Source organism: Phascolarctos cinereus, unplaced genomic scaffold, assembly GCF_003287225.1.
Source record: "Phascolarctos cinereus isolate Bilbo 61053 unplaced genomic scaffold, phaCin_HiC Scaffold_9;HRSCAF=440, whole genome shotgun sequence".
In the NCBI taxonomy this organism is placed as follows: Eukaryota; Metazoa; Chordata; class Mammalia; order Diprotodontia; family Phascolarctidae; genus Phascolarctos; species Phascolarctos cinereus.
In genome coordinates, this window is record NW_027556402.1 from 189,302,829 (window position 1) to 189,325,514 (window position 22,686).

A 22,686-nucleotide genomic window follows, 5' to 3' on the forward strand; every position below is an offset into this window, starting at 1 on the left:
CATCAGTAGGAAACGCAATTTAAACAAATACAATTTCCAGGGGGGAAATCTGATTTTAGAAGCTTTGCATAAAATATGTAGATACACACACAAAGTGAAATTGCTTCCACTGGAATCTATAAGACAAAAAAAAATCTGGATAAGGTTTGATTTGCTGAAAAGTACCTAGATTAGATAAATATAGAATCAGAAATGCATTCACATTGTGATCTGAAATTCTCCCCAGTTCTTTAATACGCTTATGCTTATTTCATGTACAAATATGAAAACTGATCTTAGATATAAATCTTCCTTCTAGCTTGGTGCCCAGATACTTAAAATATTTTTGTAGTATTGTTACCATGGGGTATTTCAGAGTTGCCTAGTAGATAGACCATTGGGTTTAGAATTAAAATTTGAGTCTTATTTCTGGTACCTATTACCTGTTAGAGCTTGAACAAGTCATTTATACTCCATGGGACTCATTTCCATATCTATATAATAAAGGGATTTGAACTGGATGCCTTCTAAAAGTCCTGTCCAGCTCTGAATCTGTAATCCTATTATGCATTGTAGGGTATTGCAATAATAATGTTATAGTAAATATTTTTGAGGATCTTGGTGTTTTTATGATTCTACTCTTTTAGCATCTATTCTCAATATATTTTATTAAGAAACCTTTGAATCTATTTAAGATTTGTCTTTGATATTTCAATAGAATTGTAATGTCATCAATATTCATACTCTCTTCATTGGTGCAGATTTGAGCCCATCCCTGCTTGTCCATGCCATCTTACAAATCCTACATAGAAGTTCTACTGAATATTCCTGGGGACCTACCTTGATAGCTCTTTTTTCATTTGCCAATCCAATCCAATAGACATTTTTTAATGTCAACTGTGTGCCAGACGCTGTACTAAACGATGGGGATACAATTAATGAAAAGAGTCTTTGCCCTCAAGAAGCTTACAGTCTAAGGGGGAGAGACAACACACATGAGGAGTCAGCAAAGGGCTGGGGAGACCATGGAGTGCTTGGATGCCACCTTGTTCCTTGAAGTTGGAACCAAGCACGGCAGCAGAAGCAGAGTAGAAGGAGCCCGAAAGCTCGGTTTCTGCTCTCTATCAAGGAAGGTATTGGGAGGAATCTCCTCTCTAATGAGAGGGGAGAGGAGACTGAGGGAGGTGGTGTTCATCAAAGGTCCGTTTGCAGCATGGTGATGAGATCAGAGGTGAGCCTCATCTGGGAGGGTATCCTTGTTAAACCCAGCAGGACAGCAGATGCTGAGTGGAGTGGACACCCATAGAACAGATAGCTACCTGCCCATTGTTTATCCTTTGTTCTCTCTGAGGAAGTGCCTGTCTGGCTTACTACTTATATATCACTCTGATGCCCTCCTTTATAACATTTCTTCCATGTAGTTCCTCCTTTTTAATGTGTCATCAGCTGCTAAAGTCCACCCTGTGCTTCACTATTGCCCTTTGGGTGACTGTCAAGTTTTAGTTTTTCAGAGACCTCAGTATATCATGACTTATAGTAATAAAGCCACCAACCCACGTGACTACTTTCCTATCTCTACAAAAATTCTATGAGCACAATCTGAACATGCATCCAGGATACCCTTAATAGGCAGATTTGTGAATGGTCCTCCATAGCCTATAACATCTTTGCAGAGACACAATTGACTGAAAAGTGCAGGGAAATATCACATCTCTGAGATTATTCTGTGTTTTCTGTAAAGAGAATTTGATTCAGAATAGTAAAACACTCCTGGACACGCCAACAAAGTGTCTCCCACACATAGGAGAAATATATTTCCCATTTATTATTATTTTAGCAGAGCTTTTGTCAGCTAAGGCTTGGATCAGATGTCCTTTGAGGTCCCGTTTTACTCTGATGGTTTGGTAGTACTGAGCTCTTGCCTGTTCCTGAGCGTATTTTGATGATACAGCTTGGCACACTCCGTGAAAAGTGTTGTGACTTGGCCAGGAGCCAGCAGAGTTCAGCAACTATACCTTCTCCAGCCCTGGCGCCCCAGGCTGTTACTCACACTGTCAATTCTGAAGCTGACTAAGCAGGAAAGGAAATTTTCCAGTTGTACTTGATGACAATCCTAGTAATATTAACATACTCTTCAGCATCTTCTGTAATACAGTCACTTGGGTAGTTTTCAACACTGTGAGCATCTATGTTTAGCTAACTAGCAGCTTCATATGGAAAAAGGAGACAGCAGGAATCCTAGCTCTATGGGACTCCCTCCTGCACTACCTCCAAAAAAACCCCAGCCCAATAGTTGCTTCAAGGCAGGGCAATTCTTGCATGCTCTCTCTTAACCTTACTCTGTTGCTATCTGTATATTTCTTCTCTTCATATAGATTTTCTGTTGGTCTCTGTGTCTCTGTTTCTATTCACCTCCCTGTATATATCTGTTCTCTCTGTGTCTCTGACTTGTGTCTGTTTCTGTTCCCTCTTTATGTTTCTTCCTTGTGTCTCTGATTCTGTTCCCCTTACTGTGTCTCTGTCCATCTCTCCCCAATCCTGCCATATCTCAGTTTTCTCCTCCCCATGTCCCTCTGTTAGTCATTATCTCTCTCTCTCCCCTTTTGTTACTCTTGTTCTGTATTTATCTCTTTCTATCTCTCTGCCACATCTCATGCTATCTCAGGACACAAAGACCACAAATAATGGAGACCATAGACAGCCCTTCCTATCAGAAGAGTCTTTAGGAATCACAATAGACAATTCAATGAAGCAGCATCAAATCCTCAGGAGGATCTAGAGAAGGGAGGAGCACCTCACCTCATCTGCAGTGATAAAATGTTCATGTTGTTTCTTGTCATCTTCTTTTTCATTTGTGGGGATCAATTCACTAAAAATTAAAGCCTGGATGAAAAAGGGCAGGGTTCTTTCAGTGGCAGTAGCCCTATCCTCATTTCTCCTTTGCAACAGGTGCTTTGGACCTTGTTATCAACTAGAGTCTGACTGCTTCAGTGTAAGTCACATTGTGAGACAGCTGTATCGCCCCCAGGTACCTCAAAGAATTGGAAGATTCTTAACCTTCTTCCAAGTACACATGGGGGCACCCCAATCCAACACACTTTGTATTCTGATGGGAGTACCATTTGGATTTAGATGTAAAGAACCTGAGTTAAAATCCCAAATCTGCCACTTAATCTGGGTGACCTTAGTTTCTCGATCTATAAAATTAAGGGGTGGGCTAGATAATCTCCCCCATTCTCTTTCTTGTTGGAAAAAATCACACTGCCTTCCTCTCTTAAAAAAGGTGAGAGATTATGAGTGTGGAATACCACACATACTGTCAGAAACTTTGTAATGTTTGGTTTTGCTGAACCACTTTTTCTTCTTTTTTTTCTAATTATTACATAGATTATTTGATTTTTTTTTTAAAAAAAGAATATAAAGAAGTGTCTTTATATTTCTTAGTTATACGGTTTAGCTTCCCTCACTTTACTGTGAGTTGCCGTAGAGGAGGATAGCCACTGTAGAACAATTCATTCTGGTTTTCTGAGGCTTTCATTATGCCAGTATGGCAAGGAGACTTGAGTTTAAGTGCTGCTTAAGATGCACTGGCTGTGTGACTCCAGGCAAATCAGTTAACCTCTTTATGACTCATATTCCTCATCGTCAAATGGTAATAATAATAATACCTTTGGCACCTAGATCATAGAATTCTTATTATAAGGCTTCAGTGAGATGATGTGTTTAAAAGGATTTGCAAATTTCAAAGAATTATACAAATATCTGTTATTGCTGCTTGTTATTAGCTTAATTACAGTAATAGTTCAGCACTTCACAAATCCATGTTTTCACCGTTGTGGGGCACTCCTACAAACATAGCTACCTACTGACACCTTAACAGTTTAATATATTATTGAATGAATTTGTGAGTAAAAATCTTCATCTAGTGTCCAATTCGCTGAGCTTTTCTACCCTTAACCAGCATGGTCTTTGAGTAATAGACACAGGATCGGTAGGCATTTTTCTGAAACATTTTGGGCCCATTATCTGCTGCCATTGACTTCAAGAACCCAGGTTTGCCCCTATGCCACAATAAAATCATTTAAGACTAGTAAACTATCTCCTAGAGGCTGAAGAGTATAGTGGATGGAGGACTAGCCTTGGAGTCATGACCTGTGTTCAAGTCTTGCCCCTATCACATACTGGTTGTGCGGCTGTTGACGATAGTGGTGATGCTAAGACCTTGCCTATTCCTGGGTATATTTAGCCCTCAATGTCCTAGGCAGCTGGTCTGCATCTGTGGAAGGGTTTCCCTCATTGGGAATTCCCTATATCAGTAAAATCACAAGTCTAGGGGGAAAAACCCCAACAACAACAAAAAATAGCTTTTTATTGTACTTTGTTATGGAAATGTTTGTTTTATTCTGCAAATTAAAAATAAAACAAAAACAATAGCTCACATTTATTCAAGTTTATAAAATGTTGCCAATTTTCTATCTCAAATCCTGTCCATCTTCCAGTGGCCCTGTTTCTGTCCACTGCATCACCATCCTTCTCGTTACCTAGGTTCTCAATCTTGTCATCATCAACTCTTCCCTCTCCCTTACCCACATATCCATTTAGCTGCCAAATCTTGTCTATTCTACCTCTACAACTTCTTTCACATCTGGCCTCTTCTCCATTTACATGGTCTAGATAAGGAATTCATGACCTCTTACCTAGACTATTATATAGTCTCTTAACTGGTTTCTTAGCCTAACTGCTAACTCCTTTATCAGAAAAGAACCACTGAAATACGTTTTCAATTTAGTTACAAATTACTCATATTATTTTACCTCACTTATAATAAGAATGTTGTCTTGACATGTTTCATTTCTTCCAGTCATATAGTAACTTACAGGTCAATCTCGCATTTAAAGTACCAAGAGTTAATGTTTGTAGATATATTAAATATAATAGCATTATTCTCTGTCTCTTTTTCTACCACTCAATCCAGGAAGGACTGAAGATCAATTTATGATTTTTCTTTGCTTTATGGGTTGCTCTGGCCAAAGAATGTAGTGCCTATGGTTAGTGACCCACTGATGGTGAATTTCTCAGCATTTAGAGCAGGTGGGACCTAGACATCAGATTCAGTCCATACAGTCTGCTACTAGAACTTGAACCCTTTATGACATGTTGAACCAGCCACAGCATATACTCTGGGGTCATATGGGGGCAGCTAGATTGCACAGTGGACAGTTCCATGCCTACAGTTAGGTTAAGTTGAATTCAAATTCAGCTCAGATACTTACTAGCTGTGTGAAACTGGGCAAGTCATTTAACCTCTGCCTCCCCCAGTTTCCACAACCCTAAAATTGTGATAATAATAGCATTTACCCCTAAGGATAAGGGGGTAAAATCAAATAGAATGCTATCTTTGTTTCTTTCTTTGCTCTTTCCTCCTTTCCTTCCTTCCTTCCTTCCTTTCCTTCCTTCCTTCCTTCCTTCCTTCCTTCCTTCCTTCCTTCCTTCCTTCCTTCCACTTTAAAGAAATGAAATCACGATGCCATGATATTACTTTGAAGAATATCTGTGGAATTGTAACTCTGGAGACATGAAACAAACTCCTATTTTAACAATTGGAGAACTCAATAACCATCAGATCCAACCTCTGGCTGAAGCATATCTCTCATCCACATCATCTTTGGCAAGAGATCATTCAATTTCTGCCTATCTAGGCCCCTAATCAGAGCAAACTTAGCACTTGTCATGGTGGATCATTCCACTGATAGAAGGCTTTAATTGTCAGCAAGTTTGTACTCTTCTAATGCACAAATTTACTCTGCACAGTGTCTCTTGTGGTAGCAGCATAGTGGGATGGAACAACGTGCTAGATTTTTATTTAGCTGATCTTGGTTGTATTCCTAGCTTTGTCACTTTCTGAATGAGCTTGGGCAAGTCGCTTCATATTTCTCTGTCTTACTGTCCTCATCTGTGAAACGATGGTCACTGAGGTCTCTTCCAGCACTAAATTTATTATTTTTATTCTCTCTAATCCTCATTTAATCCTTCCATAAGACAACCCTCCAAATATCGGAAAATAATTATGTCCCCTCAACATCTTAATTTTTCTGGGTTAAACATCATTATCTCCTCCAATGGATTCTTATGACACAGTCTCAAACGTCCACTGAAATCTTCTATTCGTCACACTTAGGTTTTTGATATGATCAGTCCTAACTGGGTGCTGGTAGCACAACGATAGCCCCTATTTCTCTTTTGCTGTAAGGCTTATAGTGCTTTTCTCAGAATAACCTCATGGAACGGATAGTGCAAGTCTTAATATCCTCTTGCTCACAGGAAACAGAGGCTCTAATGCTGAAGTGACTTGCCCATGAGCACATATGAAACAGGCAGCTGAGGTGAGATTTGAAACCAGATAACTCTAACTAGGGTTTTTTCTTTACTGCTCCATGTGTTTCCTCTTCATAGGCTTTGCAAACTGGTCTGTGAAATTGAATCACCACTTAGAGTATTTTTTTTTCTAGTGCAAAGTGGATTCCAAATTCTAAAAACTGACTTACAAAAACAAACTTTTGCAATATAACCTGTTCATAAATCAGTGACTTGCCTGTTTTACAAATGGCTCAACAGTGATGGGAATGGGGACCATTCATCCTTATTAGATTTCTTATAAGCAACAGAGAGAAATTCAAATACTCTCATTTATCCAAGTGGAAACTGCAATATATATGCAAAGTTAGAATTCAAAGCTGAACATCTGCATTATCGTGCCAATACATCTTGAATATGTGAAGGCTGCATCACATCCAAGAAATGGCCTTTCATTCAGTCACTATTCTGAGTGCAAAAGAGCTGCCCCTTACTGCTGAGGCTTCCAAGGGGTAATGCAATTGAGGCACCGAAATTCCACTAATGATAATGAATGGCTTCCAACAGGAGACAGAATGCACTCAGTCTGCAATAGGGAAGCAGATCCGACCCCAGAAAGGGAGACCAGTTAGAAACTCTGCCAAGGGGTTTCTCCTTTGGCTCCAGTTTTACTATTTTCCATAAAGCAGAAAACTTTGCCTCCTGCAACTCCGAAGCTGCCAGTGCTGTGGTCCCATCATTATCTACATTGCTGCTGCCAATCTAGGTCTGTCTGGCCTGCAGGTGCTTCCAATTTCACTAAGATTCTCCTGGTCCAACCGCATGCAACCTCTTTTCTCTCTCTTTAGATAACAGATTTTTCAAAACTACTTTATTAGCATTTAAGGAGATAAAAGATGAAATAAACCAAGCATATAGAGCACAGAATTATGGATTAACAAAGCCTGGGAATTTAAACTTGACACCCCAAATCTAGCCACAAAGCCTGGCAAAGTTCTGGGAATAACTGCCCTTTAGACCAAAGTTCGTCTAGCCAGCCAGCTGTTTTAGGAGCATGTCCTTTTCCTTTAGCTTTCTCTAAAATGGAATTTCCTAATGCAAATGATACTGTAGGTCACTTAAATAACTAAATGTTCTCCAAGGAATAGTTTACCTATCAGATCTATGGAGAACAGAAGAATTCATGACCAAACAGGAGATAGAGCACATTATGAAAAGCAAAATGGATAATTTTGATTACATTAAATTGAAAAGTTTTTGCACAAACAAAGCCAATGCAACTAAGATTAGAAGGAAGGTAGAAAATTGGGAAAGAATTTTTACAACCAGTCTCTCTGATAAAGGCCTCATTTCTAAAATATATAGAGAATTAAGACAAATTTATAAAACCACAAGCCATTCCCCAATTGATAAATGGTCAAAGGATATGAATAGACAGTTCTCAGATGAAGAAATTAAAGCCATCTATAGTCATATGAAAAAATGCTCTAAATCATTATTGATTAGAGAAATGCAAATCAAAACAACTCTGAGGTACCACATGACACCTATCAGATTGGCCAACATGACAAAACAGGAAAATGATAAATGTTGGAGAAGATGTGGGAAAATTGGAACACTAATACATTGTTGGTGGAGTTGTGAAATGATCCCACCATTTTGGAGAACAATTTGGAACTATGCCCAAAGGCCTACAAAAATGTGCATACCCTTTGATCCAGCAATAGCACTTCTAGGGCTATATCCCAAAGAGATCAAACAAATGGAAAAGGACCCACATGTACAAAAATATTCATAGCAGCTCTTTTTGTGGTGGCAAAGAATTGGAAATTGAGAGGATGCCCATCAATTGGGGAATGGCTGAGCAAGTTGTGGTATATGAATGTAATGGAATACTATTGTGCTATAAGAAATGATGAACAGGCTGACTTCAGAAAAACCTGGAAAGACTTACATGGTCTGATGCTGAGTGAAGTGAGCAAGACCAAGAGGACTTTGTACACAATAACAGCCACGTTATGCAATAACTAAGATTGTTAAACTGAACCCTTCTCAGCATTACGAGGATCTAAGACATCTCCAGAGGCCTTGGGATGGAAAATGCTGTCCACATCCAAAGAAAGAACTATGGAAGTCAAATCACTATCACTTATTTTTACCTTCTGTTGAGTTTTGTTTCATCTTTCTGATGGTTCCTCCTATTGGTTTTAATTTTTACTTACAACTTCACTAATGTGAAAATATGTTTAATGGGTATGTAAATGTAAAGCCTATATCAGATTGTGTGCTGTCTTGGGGGGGGAGGAAGGGGAGAAAAATTTTCAACTCAAAAGCATATTGAAGTGATTGTTGATAAATCAAAATAAATTAATAAAATTTTTTAAAAAAAGATTAATTAAAAAATAACTAAATATTCTCTCATTCTTGGGATGAGATCCAGTGCTCCTGGAGGAGGGACCCAGCCATTGGAAGAGGGGGAACCCCCCCCAAACCAAGAAGAAACGGGGGGGCAGCTAGGTGGTGTAGTGGATAGAGCCATGGCCTCAGGAGGACCTGAGTTAAAATCTGGCCTCAGACCAAACACCTGACACTTAGTAGCTGTGTGACCCTGGGCAAGTCACTTAACCCCAATTGCCTAAAACAAACAAACAAACAAAAAACCAGGAGGAAGAAAGGGAACATTTTTTAAGTTTCTAGGTTTTATGAAACAAGGACAGATGAATGTAAGAGTTTTGCAGACTAATAACAACTTGTTCTGGCCTGACATTCCTCCTAACTCTTTTCTCCTCCAGGCTAAATATTACAATTTCTATAATCCAGGAGTTCTTAACTTTTTGCCTCATGGACCTCTTTGGCAATCTGGTGAAGTCAATGAACTTCTCAAAATAATTTTTTAAGATGCATACATACAGTTATAAGAAAGGCTCTAACGGTTACCCCAGGCTAAGAAACTTTGCTTTATCCCATTCTTCACTAAGCACGGTTTCTCATCCTTTCAGCATCCTATACAACTCTTCTTATTTATGGTGGTTAAATGTGTTCCATCAGGAAAACACTCATGGACTCCTCCCATATTCACAATACCCTCACTCTCACACAATGAATACACATTCATAATCAAAAAGAATCTGCACCTAAAGTAAGAGCAGAAGTATTTCTCCACGGCTTGTTTCAAAATGAAATTTATTTTAAAATGGTCCACATTTACACAAAAATAAAATATTGCAATAAACACAGGAACATGATTCACTTTAGTAAACACAGTCCAATGGCTCTTTTCTCTTAACATGCAAGAGGTGACCTGGCCAAATGTCAAGGAAAATTAATTAAGGTTCTCAAGTCTATTTGTTGAGACTCAGTCATGCACACTGCCACTGTTCTGGCTTCATTTTATGCCTTGCTCTTGAGGTGCTTCCCCAGAAAGCAAATGTTCCTTGGGAAGTCCAATCTAAGACTCATTCTAGAGAGGGAAAGATTAAAACAGAAACTGGGCCAATGGCTGTGTGTGTGTCTATTTCATATTTGCAACTTATAGTAAGGTTACATAAAAATAAAATGGATTTAAACTTTTATTAATATTTAGAGGTCAATGTTCTGATTTTCAATGGAAGGATAGAATTTCCTGCCTTCTTTACTCCCAAGTGTTGAGGTAACCAATGAAGCTTTCTTGGAGTTCAAAAAGTTCTTCTTCTTTCTCTTTGATGAGGCACACAGAGAGATGGTAGGCTCTTCTGGATTTCTGAATATGAAGAGTTTCTCGCCTGTGCTTAATAAGTCACTTATTTCTGCATCTCTAATATGGACTTCAGAGGTCTGGCCAACATAATCTGCTGAAAGTTTTGGTAAACTTCCTCTTCGGAACAATGCCACTCTTTCCATAAGGGGAAGATGTGTCTTCTTTAATATGCTAAGTGAATAAGATATATAGAGTTAGAATCTTTAGAAAAAAGACCACCTCGGTAATGAAATGAACATTATTTACGTGTGTGTGTGTGTGTGTGTGTGTGTGTGTGTGTGTGTGTGTGTGTGTGTGTGACTGGAGAGGGCAGAGGCCTTGGACTTATGATTCCATCCATAGGAAATTCCTGGTGCAGAAACTTTCTCCACTGATTCAGATTAGGAATTCATCTATAACCTATATTCACAGAACTGCCTGGGCCACTGAGAAGGTGAGTGGTTATATGATTAGTATTTGTCAAATGTATGAGTTGAACCCGGGTCCTTTCAGACTCTAAGGTTAATTCTCAATCCATCATACCACACTGCCTCATTGTATATAGGTTAAGTTAAATAGAAGAAGCAGCTCAAATCCTATCTTTTATATGAAGACTTTCCTAGTCTCCCTATTTCTATCTCCCCCAAGTATCTTCCCTCTTGGATTGCCTTTTGTCTACTCTGTATATGTCCTATATGTAATATATAGAGTCAGCTAAATGGCCCAGTGGGAACAGTGCCAGACATGCAGTCAGGACAACTTGTTCAAATCCAGCCTCGGACACTTACTAGTTTTTTTGCCCTGAGAAAGACACTTAATCTCTATCTGCCTCAGTTTCCTGAACTGTAAGACAGAGATAATAATAACACCTGTCTCTCAGGGTTAGTGTGGCAGTCAATTGAGATAACATTTGAAAATGCTATTCAAACTTAAAGCGCTATATAAATGCTAGTTATATCGTCATCATCATCATCATCATCACCACCATTACCATCACCATCATCCCTGAGAAACACACCTATTCTTGGTCCAAGTCTTTAAGGCTTTTAAACTCAAAAATGTCATAAAGAACTATCACAGAATTATAACAACAGGGTTATTGTATTGAGAGGTAGAGCTAGAAGGGGACTCAGAGGCCCTGTAGCCCAACCCCCTCATTTTGCTAGGTCATGGGAATATGTATGTGTATATAAATATATATATGAAATTATGTATATGTATATATGGAATTATACATAATATAACCTAATGTATTACACATATAGGAAGTATAAATATTATATATGTCATATTGTATATACTATATATTATATAATATACTAGTATAGATAATATAATATAGTATATACTATATTATATTATATATATTATATAGTGTGTGCTAGAATGTAACATATAATATATATAATACATCGACACATGTAATACATAAATGATATTTATGTGAATACATATATTATTTATATATACATATATACACACACATGTATATGTATGTATATTGTGTGTCTATATACATATATACACACACATATATTTGTGTGTTGTGTGTGTGTGTAATAATCCCTACTCTTTGTGAGGTAGCTAAGTGTAGTAGAAAGAACACCAGTATATTCATTAGCATGGCATATTTTCAGATGAAATGACCTGCCCAAAGTCATGACTGGAACCCATTTCCTCTGACTCTAAATTTAGTGCTCTCTGCACACTACCACACTACTTTTTTATGCTATCTACACTGTGTGGAAAACACTTTGTAAACTTTGAAATGCTACAGAAATCTAAGTTGCTGTTATTATAATTATTGTTTCAATTCATTCTACAGCATCTGTTACGTTCAAGTTATTGTGCTAGGTACTAAGGATAGAAAGATAAACCAAGGAAGCCCCTTTTGTCAAGGAGTTTGCAACCTAATGGAGGAATCAAACATGTTCACATGGAATTACGTAGTAGGAAGGAGGCACCAGGGATGGCTTCAGTGGAGGAGGAAGGTCCCTGTGCTGGTTCAAGAGGAGAAAGGTACAACATCCACCACAGATTATCCCATTTCAGCCCATACAAGTTCCTTCATCCAGCATCAAGGGACCATTGAGAACAGCCCCCATTTTCTACTCCAGGTCACCCCTTCAGGTAGTTTTTGACCTCATGAAAGATGAGGAGGCAGGTAAGTGTCTTTCCAAGATAGACCTGAGGGAATCCTTTCCACTCATACCCCTTTGATCAACAAGGACAATGAAGAGCCATTGGGAAACAGTTCCCAAGACCCAACAGCACTGACCCCACAGACTGTGCTAAGTCTTGATTCAACTCACATTGATGAAACAGCTGACAATAACACCCAAGGTCATGCTCCACAGGAGATCCTGTACACCCCAACATCCTGTGCCCAGAATCAAGGGACCTATGAATACCATCCCCCAAATCCAAGCTTATTGTGTCCATCCCCACTTCCCTACCCACGTGGACCCCCACAATTCTTCCCCCCACCTCTGTATTTCTTTCCCAACATGTACATCCAAACACAATAGCAATCTAAAGTAAAGACACTAATTTTCTCAAAAACACAAGGCATTCATGTTAGCTAATTTGTAGAGGTAACATTCATGTTAGCTACTTTGGAGACTTTGGCTGGGTCCCTAGACTCCTCCTTTCATGTCCTCCTTTTACCCCTCTTCCTCTTGGCTGAATATGTCTAAATAAACTAAGATCTTCCACACAAAAAAGAGGAGAAATGTAGAAGGCCACTCTAGAAGAGGCCAGAGAGAGAAAAGGAAGGGGAGATGGAGCTGACAGATGGACAGAAACAAAGAACAGGAGACCCCGGGGCCTCTGATAAGGCCCGGGCCACCCTGGGGAGCAGGAGGTAAGCCCAGAGTGACGTAGTGGATGTCTAATAGGCATGGCTTGCTTTCAGCAATAAATAACAATAATGTCAACTGATGAGGGACCTAGAATAATATAATGGCATGAAACAAAGTGAGGATCTTGTTCCCTTTACTTGGGAAGGAAAAGTGCTTGTCAATCTGGCTTTTACTGCTTATTCTTTTAGGGTACAAACAACATCTGTTCTTGGGATAATGAAGGAATAAATTGGGAACAAAGATTAATGTTTAATCAACTGTACTTGCTCACAAGCTGTGTTTAAATGGCTCTGAAACAACTGGTTGAGAAGGGAAAAATTCAGTCATTCACTAAGTCATTCCTTTTGCATGGTGTTAATGGACCAGTCTGGAATTTTTTTTTTTAATCAGACTGGAAGATTTCTGGTCACAAACTAAACTTCATAAGCCAGGGGGAAAATAAAGGGCTTCATGTGGAAGGTGGTGTTTGATCTAAGCCTCGAGTGAAGCTAAGGATTCTAAGACACAGAGATGAGACAGAAGTATATTTCAGGCAGGGAAGTGTAGCCCAGGTAAGTAAGGCCACAGAGATGAGAAGCTAAGTGTCAGAGATGAAGAACAGTAAGAAGGCTGGTATGGCTGAACTGAAGGTGAACAAAGGGGAATAATGTGAAATCAGATTGGAAAGGGTTTTAAATGCCAAACAGAGGTGCTCATATTTGATCCTGGAAGAAACAGAGAGCCACTAGAGTTTAATGAGTAAAGAAATGACATGGTCAGACCTGTGCTCTAGTTAAATCATTTTGACTTTTTGGGTTTTTTTGGCTAGGAAATGGGGTTAAGTGACTTGTCCAGGGTCACACAGCTAGCAAGTGTTATGTGTCTGAGGCTGGATTTGAACTCAGTTCCTCCTGACTTCAGATGCTCTATCCACTGCGCTACCTAGCTGACCCATTCACTTTGACATTTAAGTGGAAAATGGATTGGAGAAGTAAGTAGTGAGGTAAGGAGACAAATGAGGAGACTCCATAATGTCAGCAAGAAGTGAGCAGGGCCTGTACAAGAGTGGTGGTTGTATGAGGAGAGAGAAGGGGACAGAAGCCAGAAGTGTGGGAGATGTAGAAATGACAAGAGTTGGCCACTGATTGCATATGTTTGATAAATCTAAGTAAGGTAACAGAACAATTACCAAGATGCATCTGTGGAGATAGTTTCCTCACTAATTGTTTTCTATACTGATGAAATCACAGGTCTAGATGTCTTATAATAATCACCAATCCTCCTCCCCCTCCCCCTCCCATCACCATTAATGAATATTAATTAGCATTCTTTGGACATGGAGACCACTCCAAATCTGCCTCAACATCTCTTCATCTTGTACACAACAATGTTATGAGAGACTTCATCAGATTCTTTGTGGAAATTCAGATATAAGTCTGCCTCTACCACAGTCTAGAATACTAAAAACATCAGAAAAGTATGTGAACATAAGCTTTATTTATACGTACCTATTAATGTACACTATTAATTAAATAATAATTAAATAGTTGACATAGGTAAGGCTATATTGTTAGAGGCAAGAAATAGTTCCTGGACTCTTGTATTCATCGAAAGTCTACCAATACTCTAAATTAGAAGTTTTTAGCTTGGGGTCCACATACCCCCTTAGGCATCAGTAGAGATATTTCAAGAGGTCTATGAAATTGGATGGGGAAAATGGCCTCTTTATTTTCACTAGCTTCTAAGTGAAATGGACCATTTCTTTCAACTGTAAATTTAACAAAAATATATTCTGAAAAGGAGATCCATAGGCTTCATCAGTCTGCCAAAGGACACTATGACACCAAAAAAGTTTAAGAACCTCTATTCTAAATAAAGATTCTCCAGACAAACCCAGTCCACGAACTTTCCAAGTGAGTGCAGGTGACAGGCAGCAGAATAGATTAGTTTCCCCCTTTTGCAAATTCTGAAAGCCTGTCATTACCTCTCTTTCTTCTGCTGAGCTGAAAGTGTCTTTTCTAATCCTGTGCTGATCAGATCTTGTCTTAGTTTGATCTCTAAAGCTTCCCACAGCTCCTGGTGCTTCCTAAAAGCAGAAAAAGGGGAAATCTTCACATTTTTCTGCTGTAAAAGTGTTTTAAGTTGAAAAATAATCAATCATTAGTTTGAAGAGAAAACATAATAGCTCGATCTGCCGCTGAGCTCCCCGAAATACGAAGGTACGTGTAGGGACGACTGGTTTTAGTCTTTATTCTTAAAATTTCTTCTGAAGACATCTGACTAGTGGAGGAATAACTGAGAGGCTCATTGGACTTAGTGTTACAAGAAAGCTTAGAGAGCATCTGGGCCAGGGAGGGAGAACCTGTGGCCTCAAGGTCACATGTGGCTTCTAAGTCCTCAAGTGTGGCCCTTTGACTGAATCCAAACTTCACAGAACAAATCCTTGATTCCCCACCCTGCCAGTCTCCTTATTTTACAGATGAGGAAACTGAGGACTCCAAAGGTTAACTGACTTAAGGTCACACAGGTACTAAGTTACAAAACCCATATTCTGATTCAGGTCTTTTGACTAAAAATCTGGTTCTATGTCCACCGTGCTATATTTGCCTTTCTGGTCTACTAAGACTAAACTGGAGGGCTCTGGTATCCCTTCCAGGATTGAGACTCTACCATCTTGGTTAGAGAAGGTTAATAAAAAAAAAAAAGGTAAAGATGAAGATGAGCCTTAAAAGGCTGGAAGGATCAACTATAATTACAAATGTCAATATTATATAAAACCTAAAACAATATTGATTGCTAAGTAAAGTTCATTAAATCATTATACTTCAGCACCTGAGTGGATCTGAGAAAACCATGAGTACCTCTTCCACCTAAGCAGATAATAACCCATCCAAGCCTTTTCATCCTATGGGACTCTAGTCCATGTTGGCCATTCATCTTCCAGGAAAGATCTATACTACACTAAGGATGCTTTCACTATGTTATATATTATATATTGAACAAGAAAAATGAAATGATCCCCTTCCCTAGAGGAGTTTATAATCTCCTGTTAATACTTAACACATCCGCTACAGACTTCATCTAAATCAATCCAGTTATGGAACACAGTGCAACATTTGAGCTCTTCATTTCTCAAACCTCATTCTTATGGCAGACAGCATCCTCTAGACACACATGTCCTCATGCTGTTTTTTATGTTACTTCTGGCCCATAAGTCATTGCTGGTGACATTATGCAGTCTATTTATACCCAATAAGTTAACTTAGTTAAAAAGTTAACAAAATTTAAAAATAGAAGATGACCTATTCATTCCTACTATGCCCTAAATGGAATTAAAATGGCATATATGCCAAATCACATGATACAATGAATGTGGAACCAGAAAACTGGAAGGTAATTGAGTAGAGTAGAATAAGTAATGATTTAGAAGTCAGAAGACCTGAGTTCAAATCATAACTCAGCTCCTTACTACTTGGGTGACTTTAAGAAAGTCATTTAATTTCTGTAGGCCTCAATTTCCTCATCTGTAAAGTGGTAGATGATGTTGTTATTGTTCATGATTTTTCAGTTGTATCTAATTCTTTGTGACCCCATTTGGGTTTTTATTGGCAAAGACACTAGAGTGATTTGCCATTTCGTTTTCCAGCTCATTTTACAGAATAAGGAAACTGAGGCAACAAGGTTAAGGGACTTTCCCAGGGTCACACAGCTAGGAAGTATCTGAGGCCATATTTGAACTCAGGAAGACTCATCTCCTAACTTCAGGCCAGCACTCTATCCACTACACCACCTAGCTGCCCTAAGACTTGAGTCCTGGCTCTGCTGTTTATGTATATTTGGCTAGATTACTTAAATTCTGAGTTTCAGTTTTATTTTCCGAAAAATGACGATGGTTTGGGGAAGGGAGATTAGATGATCTCTAAGGTCCCTTCTGGCTTTAAATCTTATTAATTTTTAGAAAGAAACCTAAAGATGCATACCTACACACTCATAGTGAAATATACACATAATTCCCTAAAGCAGTTGACTTCATTCACCTGCCCTGAACCATGCATCCTCCCCCAAGCCCAACAAAGAGCTCACCTCTTCATACTGCTGTCTGCAGGTGTTTCATTGTTGTCACTTTCAATGAGATTGTCTGCATACTTATCGCTGACTGCATCCAGAACAGAGAGGAGCTCTGTCTGTGAACTTGAAGGCAGCATCAAGCTCAGGAGCCTATGCAACATCCCCACTGGCACCATTGTCAGTTTGGATAAATAAGATGCCAATCGCAGCTCCTAATGGAGTTAATGGAGAGAGTTCAAACGCTTGCAGTTCACAACCTTCATGATGAGCAGTTTTTAATTTCATTTGGCCTTATAAGTTTTCTCCCAGAATGATAAAAAGTTTTCGCAGTTCAACTCTGCCAATGCTTTCTCAGATCCTCATCTCTCTGTCTCTCCCCCCTTCTCTCTCTGTCTCTGTCTCTGTCTCTCTCTCTCTAACACTCACACACACGGAGCTGAGTCAGCAAAATATGTGCCTTTGACAATTTCCATCATTACCAATCACTCCTGGTTCTTATCTCTGCTGAGGGTAAAGGAACCAAGGTTTGGTTTATAGCAAATAACATCCAGTTAAAAGAATCAAAACCTGCAGAATTTACTTGATATAAAGGAATAATTTTTATAAGAAAATAACTCACTTGAATATGTCAAAGATCTGTGTCTTCTCTGGCTTGAGTGCTGCTTCTGCTAATATATATCACAACTCCCCCTATTTCTAACTGTACTTTAGTAAACAGTGGGGTCAAATATGGGCCTGTAGGCCACACGCAGTCCACAATACTCCAAAGTGAGGCCCAAACAGGATTAAAATGCAATTGGGAAAAACATTTAACAAAATAAACAAAAATACGATAAAATGTAGATAATCTAGGTCAGTAGCTGAACCAGCAGAATTCTTGTGTGGTTTATTGACCTCCATTTCTATTTGAGTTTGGCACGATACTTTAGTAAACAGTTTTCATGAGTCTCTGTGACCAAAACCAGCCTTCACCAACACTCTAATCCCGAGCTTCTCCATGTATAGCTATGATAGCTCCTTGACAAAAGGCACATAGTCTATTGTGGGGTCTGTACTCAAAAAGTCTTAACCTGCCATTGCTTAGAGTAGATTTCAGTGACTTTCAAGAACACAAAATCACTTCCAAGTCATTATGAGGTATCAGACAATGGAGTCAGAGCTACAAGAGATCTCAGGTCTTCTAGTCCTATCCATTCATTTTGTTAATGAAGAAACTAAAGCCAAAACAGGGGAAGTGACCTGTCCATGGTCACACAGTAAATAGCAGGAGTAGGATTTAATTGAAGGTACTTCGACAATCCATTGCTCAAAGGTGAGTTTAGCTGAGATGAAAATAGCTTAATAAATGGAAAATCTGAGGGAGACACCTGTGAAAACTACCTTATGAGATGTTTCAAAGATCAAAAGAGATAATATATAAAAGAAGACTTTGGCAAAAGTACAAAGTACTGCATCGTCTAAGGGGCTGCATCACACTGAGAGGCAAGAAGCATGGGGTGGTGGAAAGAGCTCTGATTTAGGATGAAGGAGATCAGAGATCTTGTCCCAGTTCTGCCACTCACATCTTCTGAGACCTCACGCAAGCCTCATTTCCTCTTCTGTAAAATGAACAGGCTAATCCAGATGACTGAAGTTTTTTCAGCTCTGACATTCTATGGCTCTATCTTTTTTGTGGGGAGGGGGCTAGGGATAGTGGTAAAACGAAACAAAACAAATCCTTGCCTAGGCACCAGAAGACCTGGGTTCATGACTCAACATCTACTACTTACTCATCACAAAGCCTTGGTAAAATCACACATTCCTCTGAGCCTCCACTTGTTCATCTGTAAAATGGGGTTAATAACACTCACACAACCCAGAATCACAGGATTTACAGTGAGAAGTATCCCTAGAGTTCATTTAATTCAACCATCCTGTGTTACACAGAAAATAATTGAGGCCCAGAGTGTAACTTGTTCAAGGTCAGATGGGTAATTAATGGAGATTGGATTCAAACATAGTGAGTTCAGTGCTCTGTACACTATGCTCCTTCACAGGATTGTTGCGTGATAATGAATGAATGAATGAATGAATTAACTTATTTATTTAATCATTCATTCATTCATTCATTTTGGTTGGGCAATGGGGGTTAAGTGACTTGCCCAGGGTCATATAGCTAGTAAGTGTTACGTGTCTGAGGCCAGATTTGAACTGAGGTCCTCCTGAATCCAGGGTCAATGCTCTATCCTCTGCACCACCTAGCTGCCCCCGGTGATAATGAACTTAGAAGTGCTTTGAAAACAGTAACACACTACAAATTAGTAATTATTGTTATTATCATTATTGTTGTTGTTGTTGTTGTTGTTGTTGTTGTTTATCAAATGAAGTTGTCGATATGAAGTACTTTTTAACCATAAAGTGACACATAAATATAAGTTACTTTTAAAGATAATAAATATACAATCTGGCTTTAGGGGACCACATAATGCAAATAGTGTTTCAGGATGATGGTGCTGGCAGCAATGCAAAGAAAGAATAGAAGGCAGGATGCAGAGAAAGCAGATTGGGGGCAGGAGAACAGCTCTATCACAATTATAGCTATCAATGCAGCTTCAGAGAGAGAGGCAGACAAAGAGATAGAGACAGGGAGACAAAAACAGAGACAGACAGACACACACAGAATGAGAGAATATAAAATAAAAATGTTTAATTTCACTAAAACAAAACTATATACATTTCTCATATTCAGCCAAAAGTCAATAATCATTTACTAATGCATTCCTATTCTGAGCAGAATGTTTGGGGACTGATTAACATAACAATCCTGAAATGAAGAGTTTTCTGAACTATGTTTGATTTTAGATTAGTTTTTCTTGATCAGATGTGAAAATAAACTTTTAATTATGAATTTGGGAGAATTGAGGTTTTCATGCTCCTAATCACCATAAGAAGGTTAATTTGAGAATCAATCGAAAAAACGGAGATGGCAATAAATGAAAAGGAATCAATCTTGAATTCCCCATAACAAACATTCATATGTGTAACTATAATTCATGGGTCATGCTCCTCAATAGGCTTTTGTAATGGGTCAGCAAGGCAGAGGTGAGGATGGAAGGCACTGCCAGAATGGGGGAGAAGCTGTTCAAAGACATAAAAATGGAAGAAGGAATGCCAAATTTAGGGGATAGCTAATAGGCCAATTTGGATGAACGTAGAGTGTGCACAAAATAGTAATAAGGTACCTGTACTCCCAGGTCTATACTTGGAGCTATCAAAGATGCAGTAGAACTATTAAGTCAGAAATTTACACTCTTTCATACACTTAAAGTTAGAAGGAATGTCAGGGGACATTTACTCCCAGACCCACCTCTCTACACCATCCTTAACTCATTAAGTCATTCAGCCTCTGCTCTATCACCTGCAGTGAGAGAGAAGTCATTCCCCTTAGAGGCAGCTCATTTCATTTCTGAACAGCATTTTTCTTTGATTGAGCTGAAATTGGTATCCATCTTTATAATTTCCAGCAGGGATCTGAGCAATCAAATGTACTGAGAAGCAAGTGACCAGGATTGCAGTCTTGATCTGTTGCCCTGTGACCTTGAGCAAGTCACTTTCCCTCAAATGAGCATAAATTTTAAAAAAATTTGTAACAGGAGGATAATCACACTTCTATAACCTACATCATACAGTTATCTAGAAGATCAGGTGAAATAATGTGGAAATTATGTCAAGACCATAAATTCCTTCAGCAATACTACGCTAGATACCGTATATAGGACAAGAAAAACGAAATGACCCCTGATCTAAAAGAGTTTATAATTTCCTGGTAATTTTCAACACATTCACAGATAAGGAGATACATAGTAATTTCAAGAAGGAAAGCCTTGGTAACTGAGTAGCTCAGAAAAAAGGCATCACGTAGGAGGAAGCACATCATCACAATCCTGAATAAAGTTAGACGTTGTAAGAGGTAGAGGCGAGGAGGGAAGGAATTCCAGGAACAGAGGAGAGCCTTTTGAAAGACAGAAAGATGGGAGATGGAATGCCAAATTAGGGACTAGCTAACAGGCAAATCTGGATGAATGTAGAGCGTGCACAAAATAGTAATATGAAATAAATCTGGAAATGTAAATGAGAGTCAGGTTGTAGAGGGCTTCAATTTCAGATTGAGGACATTGAATTTTATCCTAGAGAAAGGAGGTTATGGATGAGTTATGGATGATCTGGGGCTAGGTGAGTCAGTCAGTCAACTAGTATTTAGTAAGGGCCATTTACGTGCCAGTCACTAAGAGGTATAAGGAAATGCAGAAGACAGTCCCTCGTATTATGGGAATATGAGAATATTAATGTGGCAGGGGTAGATGATGGGTTACAGAGGAGAGAGACTTGAAGCACAGAAACCAAACAACTATTATAATGATCTAGACTAGGGGAAATAAAGGTATGAAGCAGGATGACAGGCCATGTGAATAGAGAAAAGATGAAAGCTGTGGTTGAGTTAAAACTATCAAGACTTGGCAACTAATTGGATAGAGGAGTGTGTAGGGAAGGAAAGTGGAGGTGATTCTAGGTTGTGAACCTGGGTGACTAAAAGAATGATAGAGCTCTGACAGCGAGGAAAGATAGAGAATTCCTTTGTGGAAATGTTGAACTGGAGATACTCCAAGGACAACAAAGTGGTAATTTCAAGCACTTAGGACAAGGGAGTGATAAAGACTGAATATATTGATTTGAGACTGATTTGCATAGAGATAGCAATTGAACTGATGAGAGATAATGATATTACTGACAATATATTGAGAATAGAGAGAAAAATGGGTCCAGGAGGAAGTCATGAAGGACACCCATGCTTATTGAGCAGAAAAATAGATGATAGGAGGGTAGAGCTGTATTAATAATCATGATAATAATAATAACATGCCCAAAGGGCATATAAAAATGTGCACAGCCTTTGACTCAGCAATAGCACTTCTGGGGCTATATCCCAAAGAGAACATAAAAAGGGGAAAAGGACCCACATGTACAAAAGTATTTATAGCGGCTCTTTCTGTGGTGGCAAAGAACTGGAAATTAAGGGAATGCCCATCAATTGGGGAATGGCTGAACAAGTTGTGGTATATGAATGTAACGGAATACTATTGTGCTATAAGAAATGATGAGCAGAGATGGATAGCTGTAAATAGGGTCCTACATGCTTTCTTTGCAAATTACAACATTTACATGGTAGTGCCACTTAATATAATTGCCATTCAACCTAAAATGGAATAAATTTTAATTGCAGTTCATCTTAAAAAAAAAAAAAGAAATGATGAGCAGGCAGATTTCAGAAAAACCTGGAAAGACTTATATGGACTGATGCTGAGTGAAGTGAGCAGAACCAGGAGAACGTTGTACACATTAACAGCCACGTTTATGATGACTAATGTTGACAGACTTAGCCCTTCTCAGTAATGCAAGGATCTAAGACATCTCCAAAGGTCTCATGATGGAAAATACTATCTACATCCAAAGAGAGAAGTATGGAGTTTGAATGCAGATCGAAGCATACTATTTGCTATTTTTTTCCCTTCTGTTTTGTTTTGTTTCCTCTTTCTGGTGGTTCCTCCTATTGGTTCTAATTCTTCCTTACAACATCACTAATGTGAAAATGTTTAATAGGAATGTGTATGTGTAGCCTATTTCAGATTATGTACCATCTTGTTGGGGGGGGTGGAGGGAGGGCGAGAAAAATTTAAAACTCAAAAGCTTATG

General features: G+C 38.8%; 1 protein-coding gene across 1 annotated transcript in view; it reads right to left on the reverse strand.

Moving 5' to 3' along the window:
* Positions 1–9,499: 9,499 nt before the first annotated feature.
* The window catches only part of EVC2 (EvC ciliary complex subunit 2), a 194,199-nt gene continuing 181,012 nt past the window's right edge, over positions 9,500–22,686 (reverse strand). The window contains 3 exon segments of the mRNA XM_020992259.2: positions 9,500–10,240; positions 14,873–14,974; positions 16,972–17,168. Of these exon segments, the coding sequence (XP_020847918.1) occupies positions 9,913–10,240; positions 14,873–14,974; positions 16,972–17,168 (627 nt within the window). The 3' untranslated portion in view covers positions 9,500–9,912.